General features: G+C 36.1%; 1 protein-coding gene across 6 annotated transcripts in view; it reads left to right on the top strand.

The window, feature by feature from the left end:
- The window catches only part of RB1CC1 (RB1 inducible coiled-coil 1), a 93,158-nt gene that overhangs the window by 60,394 nt on the left and 10,419 nt on the right, over nt 1–22,345 (top strand). For 5 of the 6 annotated variants that reach the window (XM_035011143.1, XM_035011148.1, XM_035011146.1 and 2 more), the window contains 5 exons: nt 9,158–9,323; nt 11,926–12,034; nt 12,131–12,371; nt 21,248–21,302; nt 22,221–22,268. In XM_035011143.1, the coding sequence (XP_034867034.1) occupies nt 9,158–9,323; nt 11,926–12,034; nt 12,131–12,371; nt 21,248–21,302; nt 22,221–22,268 (619 nt within the window). The remainder of the gene's footprint in view (nt 1–9,157; nt 9,324–11,925; nt 12,035–12,130; nt 12,372–21,247; nt 21,303–22,220; nt 22,269–22,345) is intronic. The other variant, XM_035011149.1, reaches the window with a different exon arrangement.

The raw sequence follows: 22,345 nt of genomic DNA, 5'->3' as shown, positions 1-22,345 counted from the left end.
GAGCTTTTTTTTTTTTAATTAACATATAATGTATTATTTGTTTCAGGGGTGCAGGCCTGAGATTCATCAGTCTTACACAATACACAGTTCTCACCACAACACATACCCTCCCCAGTGTCTGTCACCCAGCCACCCCATCCCTCCCACCCACCACCACTATAGCAACCCTCAGTTTGTTTGCTGAGATTAAGAGTCTTATGGTTATAACTCCCTCTCTGGTTTCGTCTTGTTTCGTTTTTTTCCTCTTCCCCTATGATCCTCTGCCTTGTTTCTCAAATTCCACATATCAGTGAGATCATATGATAATTGTCTTTCTCTGATTGACTTACTTAGTTTACCATAATACCCTCTAGTTCCATCCACGTCATTGCAAATGGCAAGATTTTTTTTTTTGATGGCTGCATAATATTCCATTGTATATGTATACCACATCTTCTTTATCCATTCATCTGTTGATGGACATTTGGGCTCTTTCCATAGTTTGGCTATTGTGGACATTGCTGGTATAAACATCGGGGTGTAGGTGCCCCTTCGGATTACTACATTTGTTTTTTGGGTTTTTTTTTTTTTGTTTTTTTTAAAGATTTTTTATTTATTTATTTGACAGAGACATAGTGAGAGGGGGAACACAAGCAGGGAGAGTGGGAGAGGGAGAAGCAGGCCTCCCATGGAGTAGGGAGCCCTGTGCAGGGCTCGATCCCAGGACCCTGGGACCATGACCTGAGTCGAAGGCAGACACTTAACGACTAAGCCACCCAGGCGACCCGGATTACTACATTTGTATCTTTGGGGTAAATAACCCAGTAGTGCAGTTGCTGGGTCATAGGGTAGCTCTATTTTCAATTATTTGAGGAACCTCCATATTGTTTCCCAGAGTGGCTGCACCAGCTTGCATTCCCACCAACAGTGTAGGAGGGTTCCCCTTTCTCCACATCCTCGCCAACATCTGTCGTTTCCTGACTTGTTAATTTTAGCCATTCTGACTGGTGTGAAGTGGTTTTGATTTATATTTCCCTGATGCCAAGTAATGTGGAGCACTTTTTCATGTGTCTGTTGGCCATTTGGATATCTTTGCAGAAATGTCTGTTCATGTCTTCTGCCCATTTCTTGATTGGATCATTTGTTCTTTGGGTGTTGAGTTTGATAATTTATAGATTTTGGATACTAGCCCTTTATCTGATATGTCATTTGTGAATATCTTCTCCCATTCTGTCAGTTGTCTTTTGGTTTTGTTGACTGTTTTCGTTTTCCACGCAAAAGCTTTTTATCTTGATGAAGTCCCAATAGTTCATTTTTGCCCTTGCTTCCCTCGCCTTTGGCGACGTGTCTAGGAAGAAGTTGCTGCAGCTGTGGCTGAAGAGGTTGCTGCCTGTGTTCTCAAGGATTTTGATGGATTTCTGTCTCACATTTAGGTCTTTCATCCATTTGGGGTCTGTTTTTGTGTATGGTCTAAGGAAATGGTTGTTTTCATTCTTCTGCATGTGGCTGTCCAGTTTTCCCAACACCATTTGTTTAAGAGACTTTTTTCCATTGGATATTCTTTCCTGCTTTGTTGAAGATTAGTTGACCTTAGAGTTGAGGGTCCATTTCTGAGTTCTCTATTCTGTTCCATTGATCTATGTGTCTGTTTTTGTGCCAGTACCCTACTGTCTTGATGATGACAGCTTTGTAATAGAGCTTGAAGTCCGGAATTGGGATGCCACCAGCTTTGGTTTTCTTTTTCTTTTTTTTTTTTTTTTTTTAAAGATTATTTATTTGAGAGAGCGAGAATGAGAGAGAGAGAGAGAGTACATGACAGGGGGGAGGGTTAGAGGGAGAAGCAGGCTCCTTGCCGAGCAGGGAGCCCGATGCGGGACTCGATCCAGGGACTCCAGGATCATGACCTGAGCTGAAGGCAGTCGCTCAACCAACTGAGCCACCCAGGCGCCCTGGTTTTCTTTTTCAACGTTCCCCTGGCTATTCGGGATCTTTTCTGGTTCCATACAAATTTTAGGATTATTTGCTCCATTTCTTTAAAAAGAGTTGATGGTATTTTGATGGGGATTGCATTGAATGTATAGATTGCTCTAGGTAGCTTAGACATTTTCACAATATTTGTTCTTCCAGTCCATGAGCATGGAACATTTTTCCATTTCTTTGTGTCTTCCTCAATTTCATTCATGAGTATTCTATAGTTTTCTGAGTACAGATTCTTTGCCTCTTTGGTTAGATTTATTCCTAGGTATCTTATGGTTTTTGGTGCAATTGTCAATGGGATTGACTCCTTAATTTCTCTTTCTTCTGTATTGTTGGTGTATAGAAATGCAGCTGATTTCTGTGCATTGATTTTATATCCTGCCACGTTACTGAATTCCTGGAGAGTTCTAGGAATTTTGGGGTGGAGTCTTTTGGGTTTTCCACATAAAGTATTATATTATCTGCAAAGAGTAAGAATTTGACTTCATTAAATTCATTGAATTTCAGTGATTTCATCTCCCTCTGCTATCCCTTTCCTGCAGAGTACCACTATAGAGCTTTTTGAAGTTGAATTTCTTAAAGCCTTGTTGAAGGGCAATATCTCTGGACCCTCCCGGGATATAAATAATAAATCTCTTCCACAATGCCTATCACCATCATTCTTTGGATGCATTCCTCAAGACCAAGGATCAGTAAATGTGTTCTTTAAGAACTATTTTCTAAAATGAAAATAAGTGAGAAGAGTGCCATTTGTTTTATATATTTGCATATCTCTTTAATGTTTGGCTTAATGGATTCTCATATCTGCTTCTACATCAAATCTATTGCAGTATCTTTTGATTAATGTATGATAAAAATAGAGTCTTTAACTTACGTGTAATTGGAAAAGAGGAGTATTTCAATAACCTTTTCAGATACTTGTGGACATTTCCTTGATACTAAATCAAAATCCAACAAATTATAATTTCTTAAACATTAGTTTCAGGATAGAATATGAAGCTATCAAATGGATTTTTTTCATGCTGTTTATGCTAATATCTATTGAACTGCCTTGCACTTTGAGTGGCTATTTTACTCATGCATAATTTTGTAGCACAATGAATTGTCCATATGAAAAACACTGGTTCACTGAGTTATGCAGATCTTGTAAATACTGACTTATTTTATTGAAAGAAAAATCAGTTGTGTTAGTATACCTACCAATTTTATGAGAAAGATCTTAAGTACTGGAAGGCTCTCAAGTTCATAGTGGCAGGTACAAGATTTTTTTTTCTCTTTGGTTTTTTGGTTTTTGTTTTTAAATAATTTCTGTGCCCAAAGTGGGGCTCGAACTCATGACCCTGAAATCAAGAATCACATGCTCTACCGACTGAGTCAGCCAGGCGCCTCAAGGTTTCTAAAATTTTAATTTATTTTTAGAGAATCACATTTTACCATTGGTAACAAATTCTGTCAGTTGTTAATTGAAGTAACAAGCTCACATTGGTCATTTTTGAGAAAATGTCTGTTGAAAACCCAAATCTAAATAACCAGAGATTGTCGTTTTTCAAATAGAAATAGTAGAGCATGAAAAATGTAGCTAATTCAGCACACAGCAAAGCAATTATACAAGTAGTTTTCTGAGAGACAGACATACTTCTGTAAGTGGCTGAAGTGCTTTATATGTACTCATTTCATCACACTGAATACTAAAAAGGTGCATACTCAGTGGTCAGGATTCAGTAATAATAATTCTTACTATATCATGGATATTGCAAAATCTGCCTTTTTCTTTTACACTTTGAGTGCGTCGGTATAAAGAAACAATGACTAAAAGTACGGTTTGGCACTATCGTCTTTAATTTGTTAAGGTGTCAGCGATTTTATCATATGTGCAAATGTCAACAAGGTGTAAGAGACAAATATCATCTTATGAAAATAGTTTTGATATTACTGATCCCTTGAAAGTGTTTCTAGTCAAAGTTCTGTGGATCACACTTTGAGAATCATTGATACAGAGATTGGTTGGCAAACTTTGTGTAAAGGGCCACATTGTAAATATATTAGGCTTTGTGGGTGATATGGTTTCTATCCATGTTACTCAACTAGCCAGAGAGAAGTGAGACAGTGTAAATGGATGGGTGTGGCTGTGTTGCAGTAAAACTTTACACAAACAGATAAAGGCTGGATCTGGCCTGCAGGCCATTGTTTGCCTGTGTGTGGTCTAGAATATCTCATCTTTGCATCTTATTTTCTTTTGACATTGGCCATTAGATCCAGGTTTCAGGCAATAAATCTAGCAAACTGTTAACATTGAATCTAGAGTCTCTGATTATTGTATCCATACAGATAATACTGGCCCAAGTTACCATTATGTTTGCCTTTTCTAACTCCTATTGGATCTATCCCCATACGTATTTCCTATATTGCTACCAAAACAAATGGAAAATTTTGCAGTTGCAACTCCTTCTTGGTTAGATTTTCATCTCCCCTGGGACCTGGGGATTTGAAAGTAGAGATGAGTCGAAGTAATTAAATAGTATGGGAGCCAGTTGAGAAGGATCAGCTTGTTGAGATGGGAACCTCAGTCAAGGTGACACTAATCTTTTCAGATGAGGGAGTAAAGGCTGCTGCTGCTGTCAAGGAAGGCTTGGTGGGATTGGTAGGGACAGCTGTGGCATTTCTAAAACCTTGCCACCTTTAGTCACCTGATGCACATAGCTATAGGTATCAGCTGTTCTGCCATAGAATGCCCTCATCTGCCAGAGTTCCATTTTGCACTGACAGTGAGGTCATCACTGCCTTCAGATCGAAACAGATCAGAGAATCAATTCCAGATTCCTGTCTTTATGCTTTTTTTCCCCAAGGATCATATTTGTATCTGTCAGTATTGAATTTAGAAAACAGAATCTCTTTTAAATCTTTCAGGATTAAAGGGTTTAATATTAGAATTAGAACTTATATGAATTTGGGGAGACCTAAGGGAGGGACGTGGTAAACGAGTTGCTGCCCAAGACCTGGAAATCTGTAGGTTCAAAGCCATCTGAAGCACCAAAAGTGTGTGGCTAGTCAGAAAATTGCTACAGTTTCTTGGAGACGTCTACCAATTGTCTGCTGTGGCACCAGTGCAGGTAGTTCACTTGGAAACCCCTCATGAACTTAACAGCCCACATAGCTGGTCGTAGCCACTTCTACAGAATGACAAACTCTCTTTCTCTTAGCCTTCCAGATCTTGTGTGGGTATCTTTCGTTGGCAAACTTGAACTCAGAACTTATTGGGAAGGGGGTTCTGGGCAACATAGTTCTAGGCTTCTCTGTCATGCAGAAGAAACAGTTGAAAAAGAATGAGGAAATCTTTGAGAAGAAATGATGCTGAGGTGATGACATGGTCCAGCACACCTCCCTGCTTTCCACTGCTTGGTTGGCTGCGCATATGCCAGAAGCAGCATGGAGAGACCAACTACATGGGAGAAGCATCAGCGAGATATAAATAAGAGTATTAATTGTATCTGTAATGTTAAAGAACTCCCACAAGTCAGTGAGGAAAAGGCAGGGTATTCATTAGAAAAATGGACAGAGGATATGAACAGCCAGATCAATGAAGAAGTACAAATAGCCAGTATGTGAATAGCTTTTCGGTCTATCTAGGATTAAGGAAATGCAAAATTAAAGTAAAATACATTTTTTTCCTATATATCTGGGAAAAATTTAATCAGTAATACACGTTACTTTTAGTAGGGGAAAGGGCTTTCTCATACTCCTGTGTACAAAGAAAATGAGTGCAGAGAATGTGTGTGTGTGTGTGTGTGTGTGTGTGTCTGTGTTGTTTGCAAATGTACCTACTACACTGTTCATAGCTGTGCCTCCAGGGAGTAGTTGATGTAGATCTGGGTGAGTACAGGAGAAGCATTTCAGTTTTATAATTTTAATCTCAAAAAAATTTTAAAAACCCACAATAAACAATATATTGTTTACTAGGCCCAAATCTAATATAGTTAATGATAAGAGATAGTTCAAGCATCATGACAGTCTAGTTTGTATCCAGCGCAGATTTTCTAGGTCCTAGAAATGTTGGGTATAATAGAATCTTTGGCTAGCATACACTAATTTATTAATGGTGGGGTAACCTATCAACCAGAAATGATTTATTTCAGGTTCTGTGTAAGAGTATAGAAATTTCCAACTGACAACAAATGTGTTTGCTTCCTTCAGTTCTAATTTCCAGGCTGTTTTAGGGTATTAATAATATAAGACAGGATTATGTAAGTTTAGATTGGGGGGAGCAACCTGTATTGATAAATTTCTTAGGTTTCTATGCCAGCATTGCTAGATCAAATAGTATTCTTAATTATGAAATACTATAACCTTTTCCTCATGCCTTCCCTCCCACTCAGCACACACCTATCTCCTTAGTCCCCAAAGAAAGTGTGGCCATGGTGCTATAAGAAACAAAACTTACTCTAGCTGTTACTATTTCATTGCTAGGGTTAATTCCCCCTGATGACAGAGTCATTTGAGGTCATAGAGTAGTATAAAATACAACAGAATGATGTGGCTAACAGTTCCCTGGAACCTTTTCTAATGGGATCCTCAAACAATGTGACATAGCATATACAACCACAAGAAACCCCTGTCCCCAACACAGTATGATTGATTGTTCTTTGTGTCTTAAGCTCTCCTTTATTTGCTTTTGCCACCAAAAGTCTTTTACCCTATGAGTCAGCATATACCTAATCATTTAATGTGCTCATTCTGGGTATTTGGTTCAATGTTTTTTTGTTTGTTTGTTTGTTTATTTTTTTAAGATTTTACTTATTTGAGAGAGAGCACATGAGAGGAGGGAGGGTTAGAGAGAGAAGCAGACTCCCTGCTGAGCAGGGAACCCGATGCGGGACTTGATGCCAGGACCCCAGGATCATGACCTGAGCCGAAGGCAGTTACTTAATATTCTGGGTATTTGGAATGATAGTGTATTTACAAAGAGACAATGATGTCTGCACATTCTTGTGTGCCTAGAACTATCTTCTCCCCAACCTGCCTCATCCTAGCACAGCACTGACACTTGAAGTAAAAGTAACACTTCCCCAGGGTGCACCAGGCAACCCAAAGTTACAAGACACCTAGAAATTATAAGTACTACCCATTGTTGTGCATAACACACACACACAAAAACAGGATTCTTAGCATCGTTTCTCATACTGAAACCTTCTCTCCTTCTTACTTTGTTACTGTGCTCCATTATTCTTACCAACATCCTCACAGCAGTCTTTTACAAACCTAAATTTGTATTCTGTCATTCTCTCTAGACAAAGTTCTTTAATGACTTTATGCTGTACTGCTAATAAAATCCAAAATGTTTTCTGTTCATGAAATGACTCCCCCCCCCCCCCCCCGCTCCCTTCTCTAACTTCATTCCTCACTGTGGTCACCTTGCTTACTTGCCTGAAACCTGGCTTTTTGTTTTTCCCGTAACAGTTCACCTATCCTGTAACTGTAGGGATAATTCTTCAAAGTATATCTCTTACTTGCCAAAGGTAGACATTAGCCAAATAGTATTGAAGAAAACCTAATACCTAAACCCTGCCTATACCAATTTTAATCCTTAACACTTTGTTACTATGTTGAGTCCATATTTATATTCTAGTTCCTGAGTAACACTTTGATTTATGTAGCTTGTCAGGTTTCCATCTGTGCTATAATTTTTACCTTCTATACTCCTCTCCTCTAGCCCTACAGGAAAAACTTTGAAAACAGATCTTCCACCTTATACTTTCTACTGCATAAGGGATTAGGTGCTTCCCCAGTTGAAATCTTTCTGTAAACTAAGAAGTCTCAGACTTTGGTAGAGGTAATATATCTCTAACTGCATATTTCATGTTTGGCCATTTAAAACCATCCCTTAGAAGAAAATGGGCAGCAAATTGATAAGAATTACTAGATTTTATCAGTAAGTTTGGAAGACTGAATAAAAGAATCACAATAATTCTTTGTGTGATTATCAATTGCTATAATATTAATAGTATGATAATTTTATAGATTATGAAATTACATCAGGAATAAAATCTACATTGACTAGAAAATGCCTCTTTGATTCCAAGGGGCACCTGGGTGGCTCATTGGGTCGAGTGTCTGGTTGAGCATCGGACTCCTGATTTCAGCTCAGGTCATAATGTCAGGCTCGTGGGATGCAGCCCTGCATCAGGCTCCACCCTCAGAGCAGAGTCTGCTTGTCCGTCTCCCTGTGCTCCTCCCACTCTTTCTCTCTCTCTCTCTCTCTCTCTCTCTCTCAAGTAAATTTTAAAAATCTTCAGTATGCCTCCTGATTTCAAAAACATTAAAGTGTAATTTAAAATTGTGTAAATGTACATTTAAAGCAGTCAGTTGACTTAATCACTAAAACAGTTTGGGAATATTTGCTAACATGGCAGCCTCATTCCCATGGTTTAACATATTTATAACTCCTTTAGTGGAATTATCTACTTCATGGGCAAACTTTTTTGATGTAAAAGGTTATTAGGTTGAAAGCAGATAAAATTAACTTCTATATCAGAAATTACAATACTTATTACTTGTGTTTTTGCTATTTCTCCTTGCCTTGTCCTCTTCTCTTACCTCTGGTGCTTTGTCAGCAACCCCTTAGGGGGTAGCTAGTTTTGAGGGAGGTGAATATGAATTATAAATATGTAGATTTGCTGTGTGAACATTTAAGTTCCTTTTTAGTTTTGTGTTACTTGTTCATTAGTTAACAAAATGAACCAAAGCCTATTTAAAAAATTAAGAAGGACTTTTCAATATATGTGATCCTCACGTATGTGTTTCTTTTTTTCTTTCTCTCTCATGTACATTACAGTTCTGGGATTAGCAGAACCGACATTTGAAGCTGAGCTCTTGAGAGGCATATTGATTTTTTATATTGAAAACATTGCCAATGCTGGTAGAAGCAGGTTATCCTGAATTTATCAAATATAATCATTATAGTCATTCACCATGTTGGTATCACACGTATATAATCTCTGTTAAACTTTTCCCTTTTACTTGCTTCCCTTTCCTTGGTAGATAAAAAGGGTGGTGGGTTACATAGAAATATCTCTAACAGCAATTAATTACTGTTAGGTTTAAGGAAGATACATAGCCTTTCTGATGTCAACTAATTGTGATATTTGGTATATTTGTGATTATATGTTATTTTCAAAAAAATTTAATACTGTATGTAATTTCCAAGTCTTGCCATTGAATCTACCAGAGAAGATTCTTCAAGCCTAGTTGCTGAACTTCAAGAAAAGCTTCAGGAAGAAAAGGCAAAGTTTCTAGAACAACTTGAAGAGCAAGAAAAAAGAAAGAATGAAGAAATGCAAAATGTTCGAACATCTCTGATTGCTGAACAACAGGTATGGTCCCCCACCCTTGTTTCATTTATTTCAGGTCTAAAGAAGACAAACATAAATTAACAAATATAATTTTTTTGTGTGTAACTGAGGGCATCTTACATCTTAGATATGATTTTCCTACATTAACCCTGATTATATTTATTAAATATCTTCATGATAAAAGCATTTTTGATTCAGATTAGTTTTTTGTAAAATGAAAGTGCTTCTCCTACTTCACACATGATATTTGAATTTTTCCCCCTAAGCGCTCAAATTTTATTATAAATTACATGCTGATCAGTACAAATTTCTTTTACTTTCTATAATTTTTATCCATGTGACAGGCTGGTGGTACATAATCATGATCTACTGTTGAATTTTGCTGATTCACTTTATTAATAATATTGAGGAATGGGGAGAGGGTAAAGCTGGTGAGGGAAGCAGGGGCACAGACCACTAAGGACTAGGTTGCCTTGTTCGGGAGCTTGTGCTTCACCTCAGGCACCTGGAGAGAAAATAAAGGAATGCCACAGTTGGATTTATACTTAATCAGGATTGTCCACTGGTGTGGGGAGAAAGAATGGAGATTTGCCAAACATGGGCAACTGTGGGGACAGTGGGTGTCTGCTGTGACAGCTCAGGCCAGGGAGAGTAGTGACCTGCTTTTTTTACCCCAGGGAATGCTTTTCTGAAACAGGTAACATATTACAGTTGATATACACATTTGTTTAACGTATGTGGTATTTTCCTTTTCTTGTAATGGTGTGAATTACATTAATGTCTGTAGAATTCAAGAAAAGTATAGAAGTATAGTTCAAAACCTGTAGGAACTTTACATTTTAAGGCCTGGGGAAAGAAAGAAGAGCCTGAAACGGGGAATGAGAAAGAGTAACGAGAAAAAGGAAAAGTGTGGCTTTATGGAAGCCAGCAAAATTAAGTGTTCAGGGAGGTGGAGTAGCAGCCAGTTCTAAGTAAGAATTACTAGTGAAGAGATCATTAATGATGTCTCTGTTTTTAAAAATCTGAGGTTGTACATTCCTTCGTATGATTCATTCTACATAAAATGTATCTTTCATTCATTTTCTTTCTCTGTGTGCTCTTTTGTGAGCTAATCCCCAATTTTTGATTTCCAAAATTAAGTAGGGGACGAATTAATTGGCTGAAATATGCTATTATAAATATTTGGGATGAATTAACTGACTAAAACACACTATTATAAATGCTTATTTTCTATACATACATAATACATAGAGAAATGGCTTAGCATCATAAATGTTCGAGGCATCTCCATGTATGCTTTCTGGCTAGAAATGATATTTAACTCAATCTTTAATGAATTAACTAATTTTGATCTAAAAATGCCATATTCTTATTAAGTCTCCCAGTTTTTAGCATTATTGGCATTATACATTGAAGGATCATAGATTATTAATTTTGGAATTGGAAATGCTGGGCAGATGGGAAGAGTCAATTTAGATCATTTACCATTCATCTATTGCTTTTAAGTTTAAAGAAGATCTTAATGGAGATCTTATTAATGAAATTGTTAACAATTCGGTCATCTTTATAAAAGAAACTGCAGTTAGAATTGCCAGATGGGCTTATGCAATCAGTAGGCACTTTGATACATGAGCTTCACAGTAGGAAGGTATTTATAAAAAATTAAAGAGTAATAAGTCCAGTAATTATTAACCAGATGTGCAGTGTCTATTGCAAATATCCAGAAAGGAGAAGATGATGGGATAAAGTCATCTCTATAAAATATACTGTGGTAATCAAGACTTAGCTAAAGACAAAAGGAAGATTCCAGAAGCAGGAAGGGTATTAAAGAAAAAATGAAGTGTATAACAGCACTTGTTTTCTTTCTTTCTTCCCAATTTTAAAATCCTCTGTTAGGGACACCTGGGTGGCTCAGTCTGTTAAGTGTCTGCCTTCGGCTCAGGTCATGATCCCAGGGTCCTGGGATTGAGTCCCACATCGGGCTCCTTGCTCAGTGGGGAGTCTGCTTCTCCCTCTCCCTCTGCCTGCTGCTCCCCCTGCATGTGCTCTCTCTCTGTCTGTGGCAAATAAATAAATAAAATCTAAAAAAAAAATGCATCTCAGGTCACCGGTGACCTGCCTAAAAAAAAAAATAAAATGATCTATTAGTGCTTTTCCTTTGACAATAAATATGTAGACAATAATGAGAAAATAGAATTCGGGGTGCCTGGGTGGCTCAGTCATTAAGCGTCTGCCTTCGGCTCAGGTCAGGATCCCGGGGTCCTGGGATTAAGCTCCGCATCGGGCTCCCTGCTCTGCAGGAAGCTTGCTTCTCCCTCTCCTGCTCCCCCTGCTTGTGTTCCCTCTCTCTGTCAAATAAATAAAATCGTTAAAAAAAAAAAAAATAGCATTCATTTTCAAGGTATTAAATTGGAGCGTATCTTAATATGGAACCTCAGGACAGCACAGTCACATTGTATTTACCACAGTAGAGTATTGTTATTAAAAAATGAACATCATTTGTGAATTGCACTTTACCTTCTCCACATACAGATGCACCATACAAAAATATTTGCTAGTTTCTTTAGTCCTAGATGCTGTGTACATGCAGGTAATTTAAGTAGTTATCATTCTCTTGTTCCAGACCAATTTTAACACTGTTTTAACAAGAGAGAAAATGAGAAAAGAAAATATAATCAATGATCTTAGCGATAAGTTGAAAAGTACAATGCAACAGCAAGAGCGAGATAAAGGTTAGTAATGTTTCACAATATATTTTTAACTCCATTTTAAAATTTAAAAATCACATGAAATGTTTTATAATGTTATTTCAACTTGGGGGCCTTCAGATTTGATAGAGTCACTATCTGAAGATCGAGCTCGTTTGCTTGAGGAAAAGAAAAAACTTGAAGAAGAAGTCAGTAAGTTGCGTAGTAGCAGTTTTGTTCCTTCAGCGTATGTAGCTGCAGCCCCAGAACTTTATGGAGCTTGTGCACCTGAACTCCCAGGTGAAGCAGAGAGATCAGCCATGGAAACACAAGATGAAGGAAAAGTGGATCCAGCAATGGAGACAAGCATGATGTCTGTACAGTAAGTACATTATGTCTTCAACTTCCTTAAGTAATACAGGCTTTTAAACCACTAGTGTGCACTTTCCTAAGCTGAAAGCTCTAAAGATAGGAAATATGGTAGCACTACTGGTTGCCCACAGCCCATGTATCTGAAAATTGTGCATTTAAATTCCTTTAATCTAAAAATATGAAAAATATCTTCATACTGCTGCTTGTGTAAATATATGAATCACTTTGGCATGTTTTCATACTTTATAAGTGCACCAAACTTTTCATAGGCTGCCAAGATCAGGATCACTGCAGTAGTGTCAAGCTATTTTATTTATAGGAAGTGTTTAAATTTTGAAGTCCACTACCTAGGAGGAAAAGGCATTACTATAGTAATAAATATATTTATTTTGATGAGTGTATTGGGTGGGGGAAGGCAAAGGAGTTTTTTAAAAAGTAAAAATGTATTCAGCTTTCTGTTTGGTTTAAAAGAAAGGAGTAGAAACTGGTTAACTTGAGTTTGGGGAAGATACAAGGTTTTAAGAATGTAAGTGAAAAATGGAGCAAATAAACTAATTCAAAAAGGCAAGGCACAAACCTCTGAAGAGCCCATGGTAATTAGAAAACATAAATGACAAAAATAAGTCAAAACATGTGATGAAAAGCTAACTGACCTACCACAACAAAACCTCTTAAAAAAAAAAAAGCATCCAGTGAACTCTACATATGAGAAGCACGTAAAGAAAAATGATAAGGGAAAAAAATATATAAGCCATTCAAAGCAAAAGTTTTTTATAAGTTTAAGAAAAAGTTTCACATGTAGAGAGGGCACAATTTTACCGTAAGCAATTGGTTGTTAACTTGTAGATGCTTGAAAATGTGACTTTGATCAATTGTGTATGAATGAAAAATGGATTAAAACTAGAATGAGAATTTTTCAGAGCCACAGTAACAGTAGACCTTCCTCTCAGGATACAGTGAAGTAAAAAATAAAGCAATAGAGAAACAGTTAAGAAAATTCACTATATACCAAATCACAAAGGAAGTCTCAAAGTTCGAAATATTGATATAATTCCAGCCACTAAACATAAGCAATTGAAAACCTGTAACAAAAATAGAAGTTTATACATTTGGAAATTTGAATACCTATATATTCAATATAGGTATTGAGAAGAAAATGGAAATTTAGTTACTTAAATCTGAACAAAAGTATCAAAAAAATGAGATATAATGAAGGTGGTAACACTGGAAGAATTATATAATCTCTAGTATATGTATTAGAAAATGAAATTGATAAAAGTATATGAGCCATGATAAATGAAATATCAAGCAAAATGAAGGTATAAGTAAATATGTGGAATGAATAGAACCATAACCACAGGTATGGTTTTAAAAATTATACAGAAGATAAAGGTTAATCTCATTTTTGTTATTATAGGTGTAAAAAATCCAAAAGACAATTTCAGCATTTCAAATACAATGGAGTATTAAGATGATCATCATGACTCAATGGAATATTTCAGGAATATAATAATAATTAAACCTCAGAATATCTCAGTGTAACCAAATTCACTGATCACATGGAAAGGATTATGTGATCATCTAGATACAGAAATAACAACTGATAAAAGTCTGTGTCCATTAAAAATATTTTTTTAGGGACGCCTGGGTGGCTCAGTTGATTGGGCAGGTCTGCCTTTGGCTCAGGTCATTATCCCGGGCTCCTGGGATCGAGTCCCGCATTGGGCTCCCTGCTCAGCGGGGAGCCTGCTTCTCCCTCTGCCTTCCACTCCCCCTGCTTGTGCTCTCTCTCTCTCTCTCTCTCACAAATAAATCAATCTTCAAAAAAAAAAAAAATCTTAGCAATCTAGGAATAGAGGGGAACTTTGTTAGTTTGAGAGAGTATACATGAGACACTTACAGCAAACATTATATTTAATGTTGAAACATTTAGAAGCATTTTCCATAATTTTAGGAAGAATGCCAGCTGTCACCATGATCATTCTGCAAGACAATAAACAGTAAAAATTGGCAAGTAAAGTCTTAACTGTCACGAGTTCATGATAATTTCCTTTTCAAACCACATAGACCTAACAAACTATTAAAAGTAATAAGACTACATCAGAGTGTATGTCATAAATATATCAAAATAGAGCAGTTTGCATATATTTACCAGCAAAAGCTGATTTGAATATATATATTTGTATGTGTGTATATATACATATATGTATTTGTATATGTATACATGTATGTGTGTGTATGAGATCCCAATGAAAATTTAAGGAAATAATTTGTTAGTAATGAATTTAACAAAAAAATGTGCAAGACCCTTGTGGAGAAAGCTGTAGAACTTTATGAAAGGTATTTAAAGGCTTAGAAGTTAAAGATGGATGGAAGTACAGTGTTGCAAAGATACTGTTTTCTCATCAGACTTATTCAGTTATTTATACCCAACTAAAATTTCAACAGGATAAGTAGGTAAAATTTGATGTTGGATGTTAAAATTCATATAGAAAAATAAATGTGCAAAAAAACAGTTGATAACATTTTCAGGAAATATCAGTGAGTAGGAATTTATCCTGCTGGATGTTAAGATATAGTCTTAAGCTGTAGATGATAATTAATTCTGTATATTGTTGATAAAGTCACGGGTAAATAGATTACTAGAATTGGTTGTCGAATAAACCCATGGATGTATGGAAATTGATGGCATTTTAAATCAGTTTGGAAAAAGACGTGAGATATTGGAGTAACTGGTTACCTGTTGGTGGAGGGTAACCTATATTTTATATTATATACCAAAAAATATTACAGATGTATTAAAGACTAAAGATTTCTTAACATAAAGTATTTCTTAAAGTAGACTACTTTGAATGTGGAGTAGGGAAGCACAAGGAAAAGACTACTAAGTGTTACATCAAAATTTCTCTCTCCCTTTTTCTCTGTCACTCTCTCTTATACACACACACAGAAATTTTTTTAATTTGATGGATATATCTAGTTCCTTGGTTGTGGTGGTGGTATCATGGGTGTATGCATGTGTCTAGACTCATCAAGATGTGTACATGAAATGTGTGCAGATATTTGCATATCAATTATTAAACCTCAGTTAAACTAAGAAAAAGAAAATTGAAGCTAGGTCTAGTAATGCCAGCTTGGTTCTTTTCTAATTGGCTTGTTAAATGTGCTGGGTTTCTACTTATTTCAGCCTACTTTAGAAGTTCCCCCTTAATTTTCTATTTGTGTTTCTATTTGTGTGACTTTAGAAAGTCTAAATAATTAACTGTTTATTTTATAAAAATTAAAAATAGTAGTTTAGGGCGCCTGGGTGGCTCAGTTGGTTAAGCGACTGCCTTCGGCTCAGGTCATGATCCTGGAGTCCCTGGATCGAGTCCCGCATTGGGCTCCCTGCTCAGCGGGGAGTCTGCTTCTCCCTCGACCCTCTTCCCTCTCATGCTCTCTCTCATTCTCTCTCTCAAATAAATAAATAAAATCTTTAAAAAAAAAAATAGTAGTTTAGCAGTCATTCTTCAAGTTCCTTCTCTAGATAAGCAATATCAGAACTGGCATTAAACTCCTTAGGAGTTAAAATCTTAGAACCCTTCCAAGTCCTACTGAGTGAGAAATCCACATCAAATTCAGTTCTAATACTCTAAGAAAATATAACTATAAACTCAAATATTCTCAACAAAATACTAATAGACCAAATCCAGCAATACGTAAAAGGGATTCTTACTGGGATTATCCCAGGAATGCAATATTGGCTGAATATTTAAAAATTAGTTTATGTAATATATCATATCAATATCAATAAAGAGAAAGCATTTAAACACTCAATATTGAAGTGTTGAAGAGAACTTCCTCAACTTAATAAAAGGCATCTAAGAAAGCCCACAAATAAGATCATATTCAGTGATGAAAGAAGAAGGCTTTTCCCCTAAAAATCAAGAAGAAAAAGATCAGTTGAGGTTCTCCTATAAAGGGCACTCAGGCAAGGAAAAGAAATTATAGGCATCCATTCCATATTGGAAGGGAAGAAATAAAACTGTCTCTATTGGTATCTATAACATGATCTTGTATATTGACACACCCAAGAATTTCACTAGAAATCTAAATACTTAAGAGTAAGTTTAACAAAAGAAGTTCAAGACTCATACAATGTTTTGAAGGTTACAAAACATTATTGAACAAAATTGAAGACCTAAAAAGACATCCCATGTTCATTGATTGGAAGATTTAATCTTGGAGCACCTGGCTGGCTCAGTCGGTAGAGCATACTACTCTTGATCTCAGGGTTGTGAGTTCAAGCCCCAAGTTGGGTGTAGAGATTACTTAAAAATGAAATCTTTAAAAAAAAAAAAAAAAAGACGACTTAATCTTCTTGAGGTAGCAATACTCTTGTGATCTGCAGATTCAACACAGTATTGCTGTTGAAATATGCCTTTTTTGCAGAAGTGGACAATGGATCCTAAAATTCATATGGAAGTGCAGTGAACTCTAACCAAAACAATATGCAAAAAAGAATGAAGTTGGAAACGCACATGTCCTTATTACAAAAATTAATGAAAAGCTAGGGCAATCAAGACAGTATGGTGGTAGCCTGATCTATATGTGTGTGTATATATATGAATGTATATGTTTAGAGATCATTGAAATAGAATTGAGAGTCCAGAAATAAGCCCTTAATATTTATAGTCAATTGAACCTTTGCATTATGGTCCAAGGTGCCAAGACCATTCAATGGAGAAATAATAGCATTTTCAATAAATGGTGCTGGGACAGTTGGATATCCACGTGCAAAAGAATGAAATTAGATCTTCTATTTATCTTATAAGACAAATTAACAAAATGGATCACGGACTTAAATGTAAAAGCTAGAATTATGAGTCTTTGTGACTTTATGTTAGGCAAAGCCTCTTCCTACAAGAATTAACGTTTAGAAGATAAAATTCCTGCCTCATTCAAGTTGCTTAAAATGTAATTGGGGAATTACACATGCAGAAGAATTTAAAACATTAAATTACAACACTACATTACCGCTAATACCAGACATACAAAGAATCGTAAGAGATTACTATGTACAATTATTCCCAACAAATTGGACAATCTAGAATATATGGCTACATTCCTAGAAACATACAACCAAACAAGACTGAGTCATGAAGAAATGGAAAATCTCAACAGGCCAATTAATAGTAAGGAGATTGAATCTGTAATCAGAAACCTCCCCGCAAAGAAAAGTCAAGGACGAGATGGCTTCATTGGTGAATTCTATCAAACATTTTTTTAAAGAAGAACTAATACCAAACTTCCTGAAACTCTTCTAAAACGTAGAAGAGGAAAGAACTCTATTGAAGTTATTATATGAAGCCAGCATTACCCTGATACCAAAACCTGACAAAGGAAGGACAAGAAAAATACAGAGCAATATTCCTAATGAACAGATGCAGAAATTCTCAGCAAAATATTAGTAAACTGAATTCAGCAGTACATTAAGAGGAGCATGCAGGGTACCTGGGTGGCTCCGTCGATTAAGTGTCTGCCATCAGCTCAGGTCATGATCCCTGAGTCCCAGGATCAAGTCCCTCATCGGGCTCCCTGCTCACCTGGGAGTCTGCTTCTCCCTCTGCCCTTCATCCCACTCGTGCTCTCTCTCACTCTCTCTCTCAAATAAATAAATAAAATATTAAAAAATAAAAAGCATACACCATGATCAAGTGGGATTTATTCCAGGAATACAAGGGTAGCTCAATATCTGCAAATCAGTGTGATATATCACATTAACAAAATGAAGGATGACAATCATTTAATCATTGCAATATATGAAGAAAAAGCCCTTGACAAAATTTCCAATGTCCTTTCATGATAAAAACTCTTAACAGAAGTGGGTATAGAATGAATGTACCTCAATATAATAAAGGCCATATATGAGAAACCCACATCATACTCACCAGTGCAAAGCTGAAAGTTTTTAAGATCAGGAATAAGACAAAGATGCCCACTCTGCCACTTTTATTCAACAGTGTACTGGAAGCCATAGCCAGAGCAATTAGGCAAAAAAAGGAAATTTTAAAAACCCCGAACAAATAAGGAAGAAGTAAAATTAACTCTTTGCAGATGACATGACATTATATGTAGAAAACCCTAAAGACCACCAAAAACTGTTCAAACTAATCATAAATTCAGTAAAGTTGCAGGACATGAAATCAGTAGTGTTTTTATATGCTAACAATGAACTAACAGAGATTTGAAGGAACAATCGATTTACAATTGCATCCAAAAGAATAAAATACCTAGGAATAAATTTAACGAAGGAGGTGAAAGATTTGTAGTGAGAAACTAGAAGACATTGGTAAAATTGAAGAAGACACAAAAATAAATGGAAAGGTATCCTGTGTTCTTGGATTGCAAGATTAATATTGTTAAAATGTCTACTAACCAAAGCAATCTGCAGATTTCATGCAATCCCTATCAAAATTCCAGTGGCATTTCTCACAGAAATAGAAAAGAGCAGTCCTAAAATTCATATCAAACTACAAAACACTCTGAGTAGCCAAAGCAATCTTGAGTAAAAGGAACAAAGCTGGAGACCTCACACTTCCTGATTTCAAACTGTACTACAGTGCTATGGTAATCAAACAGGTGGCATAAACATAGCTCAGTGGAACAGAATGGAGATTCCAGGAATACATCCCCACGTGTTAGGCAACAAAAATTTGACAAAGGAGCCAAGAAAACTAATGGGGAAAGGATAGTGTCTTCAATAAATGGTGCTGGGAAAACTGGATAGCCACATACAGAAGAATGAAATTGGATCCCTGTGTTAACATCATACACAAAAATCACCTCAAAATGGATTAAAAATTTGAACATAAGACCTGAAACCATAAAATTCATGGAAGAAAATAAAGGAGGTGAGTTCCTTGACATTGGCCTTGGCAGTGATTTTGGGCTTTTTCACTGGAAGCAAAGGCAACAAAGATAAACAGGTGGGACTACATCAAACTAAAAAGCTTCTATGTACATCAACAAAATGAAAAGGCAAAAACCTGTGGAATGGGAGAAAATATTTGCAAATCATATATCTGATAAATTATTAATGTCTGAAATACGTAGTGAATTCACACAACTCAATAGCGAAGAAACAACCCAGTTAAACAGGGGGCAAAAAAATAGATGTGATGGCATACAGATGGCCAACAAGTACATGAAAAGGTGCTCCATGTCACTAATCATCAGGGAAATACAAATCAAAACCACAAGATATCAGTCACCTCATATCTATCAGGATGTCTGTTATTAAAGAGACAATCAATAGATAATAAATGCTGGCAAGGATGTGGAGAAGAAGGAGCCCTCATGCACCGTTTGTGGGAATGTAAACTGGGACAGCCACTATAGAAAACAGTACGGAGTTTCCTCAAGAAATTAAAAGAACCGCCGTATGATTCAGCAGTCTCATCTCTGGGTGTATACATGCAAAGGAAGTGAAATCATTATCTCAGATTCTTGTACTCCCATGTTCATTGCAGCATTATTCACAGTAGCCAACATATGGAAACATCCTAAGTATTCCTCGATGGATGAATAAAGAAAATGGGTAAGAAAATGGTGAATAAAAATATATAATGGATTATTATTCAACCATAAGAAAGAAGGAAATTCTGCCCTTTGTAACATTGTGGATGAAACTGGAGGCCAGTATGCTAAATGAAATAAGCCAGACAGAGAAAGACAAATACTGCATAGTATCTCTTATATGTAGAATCTTTTTTTTTTTTTTTTAAGATTTTATTTTTATTTATTTGACAGAGAGAGAGACAGCCAGAGAGGGAACACAAGCGGCGGGGGGGTGGGGCAGGAGAGGGGGAAGCAGGCTTGCCACAGAGCAGGGAACCTGATGCGGGGCTCGATCCCAGGACTCTGGGATCATGACCTGAGCCAAAGGCAGACGCTTAACTATTGAGCCACCCAGGCGCCCCTGTAGAATCTTAAGTAAGAAGTCAAACTCATAGAGTAGAAAAGTAGTTGCCAAGAGCTGGGAGGTGGGAGAAAAAGGTTGCAAACTTCCACTTACAAAATGAATAAGACCTGAGGATTTATATAACATGTAGACAGTAAATGATAGCACTGTGTTGTATATTTGAAATTTGATAGGGGAGTAGAATTTCAGTGTTCTCCCTGCCTTGCAAAAAAGGTAAGTGATGGAGGTGTTAGTTAACTCAGTGGAGAGTCTGCTTTTACAATGTGTATGTATATCAAATCATCATATTTTATACTTTGAATGTCTCAATTTTATTTCCCATTAGTAGTAAAAATAAAAATATAAGGCTACACCCTGTTACATTTTTTTTCTTTTCTAATTTTTGAGTATTTTAGTGTGATGGGCAGATTCACACATGGCACAGTGACTAGCACATTTATAGCCATTTAGTAGTACTTTTGAAGTCTTTATTGATATTTGGTTTATTTTTTTGTAAAATAAAACTTCAAGTCCTTTAGCTTACTCAAGGACGTGTAGCATTTTGTTTTGTTTCTAGTTTTAATGGTAAAGCCACCCAAGAAGTACCACTTGATTGGTAACATGGATTAACCCCACACATAGGAAGAAGAGTGGTTTTTAATCCCTGGGGGGGGGGTGGAAATTTTAAATTCAGAAGACCTTATCTCTGGAAAAATGCATGCACAAAGTTTTGCTTATAATTTCAGTTTGTAGATCTAGGTTCAAGACCTGGTACAAAGAATATACACCTTTGAAATGTGTCCTAATTTAAACAGTCTGCTTTTGAAAGTTTAGTACAAACCTTTAAGTGCTCTGTATTAATAGTTAAATTTCCAAATCTTACTGGAAAATGTAAAGTCCAGAATTTTAACCAGCTTAAACAAAAATAAATCCTTCTCTTTTAGAGAAAATAGTCATATGCTATCTGAAGAAAAACAGAGAATAATGCTGTTAGAACGAGTAAGTAAATTGCTTTCCTAAAATACAATGTTTGCTATGTTCACTCTGGGGATGCAGTTACATAAACCTTGTATTGAAAACATACCCAGTTGTGTTTATAAATTAGATCTTTTAATGGTTACTTTTCTTATTTTCATTTCTTCCCAATAAATGAAGTCTCTATCAGTAAGAAAGATTGGTGGTCTTTATAAAATGAATATATGGAATAATGGTTTATTCAATAATAATTCAGAATGCAGCAAAACATAAATACGAACTTCATGTATTTCAAAAGCAAGGTAAATATTTTCTAGAATTGGGTGAAAATAGAATATGAATAATGAAGAAAAGTTAAGCGTTTTTTTAGAGATTAATTGAACAAGAAAAAACTGACAATAAGGGGTTTCCTCCCAGTTGTACTACCAGGTTATATATAATTTTGATTCAAAGTTAACATATCTTTGTTCATAGACCACTTTTCATTCCTTAGGCTTTTAAGATTTTCTACATTTTCTTTATTAAAGGGTTGTGTGATCACCTTTATCAGAATCAGCTGTAGTGTGTATTACAACTACAGAATCCTCCTCTTAGGCCATACCTATTCCTATCCCTATCTCCTGTCTATCCCCTACAGAGTCTTTGGAGTTAGATCTCAGCTATTTACTGCATATTTACAAGTGCCACAAGTAATTCTAATGCATATTAAACTCTTGAGAACTCTAGGCTTAGGTAAATGTATCTAAAATTGTTCTAATTTTCTCTCTTAAGCCTGTAAATAATTAAAACAGTTGGAAAGGACCCATAAAAAAGAATATAGTCACTAATTTTTCATACTAGATCAGAACATTAATGTGAAGATTCAGGAAATTTTGACAGTTAAGTTTCAATTTGAGAAGGTACAGGAGATAAACCACAGGTCTCTCTTTTTTTCTCCTACAGACATTACAGTTGAAAGAAGAAGAAAACAAGCGGTTAAATCAAAGACTGGTAAGTTATTTTTCTTGCCCAATAGATGTTAACATTTCAAAATGTTTTGCACTATCTTTTATTATAAATACCATCAG

Source organism: Mirounga leonina, unplaced genomic scaffold (genome assembly GCF_011800145.1).
Source record: "Mirounga leonina isolate KUSES-001 unplaced genomic scaffold, KU_Mleo_1.0 Mir_165, whole genome shotgun sequence".
NCBI classification, from domain to species: Eukaryota; Metazoa; Chordata; class Mammalia; order Carnivora; family Phocidae; genus Mirounga; species Mirounga leonina.
The sequence above is the reverse complement of the archived record's forward strand: the minus strand, read 5'-3'. Positions and strand labels throughout refer to the sequence as shown.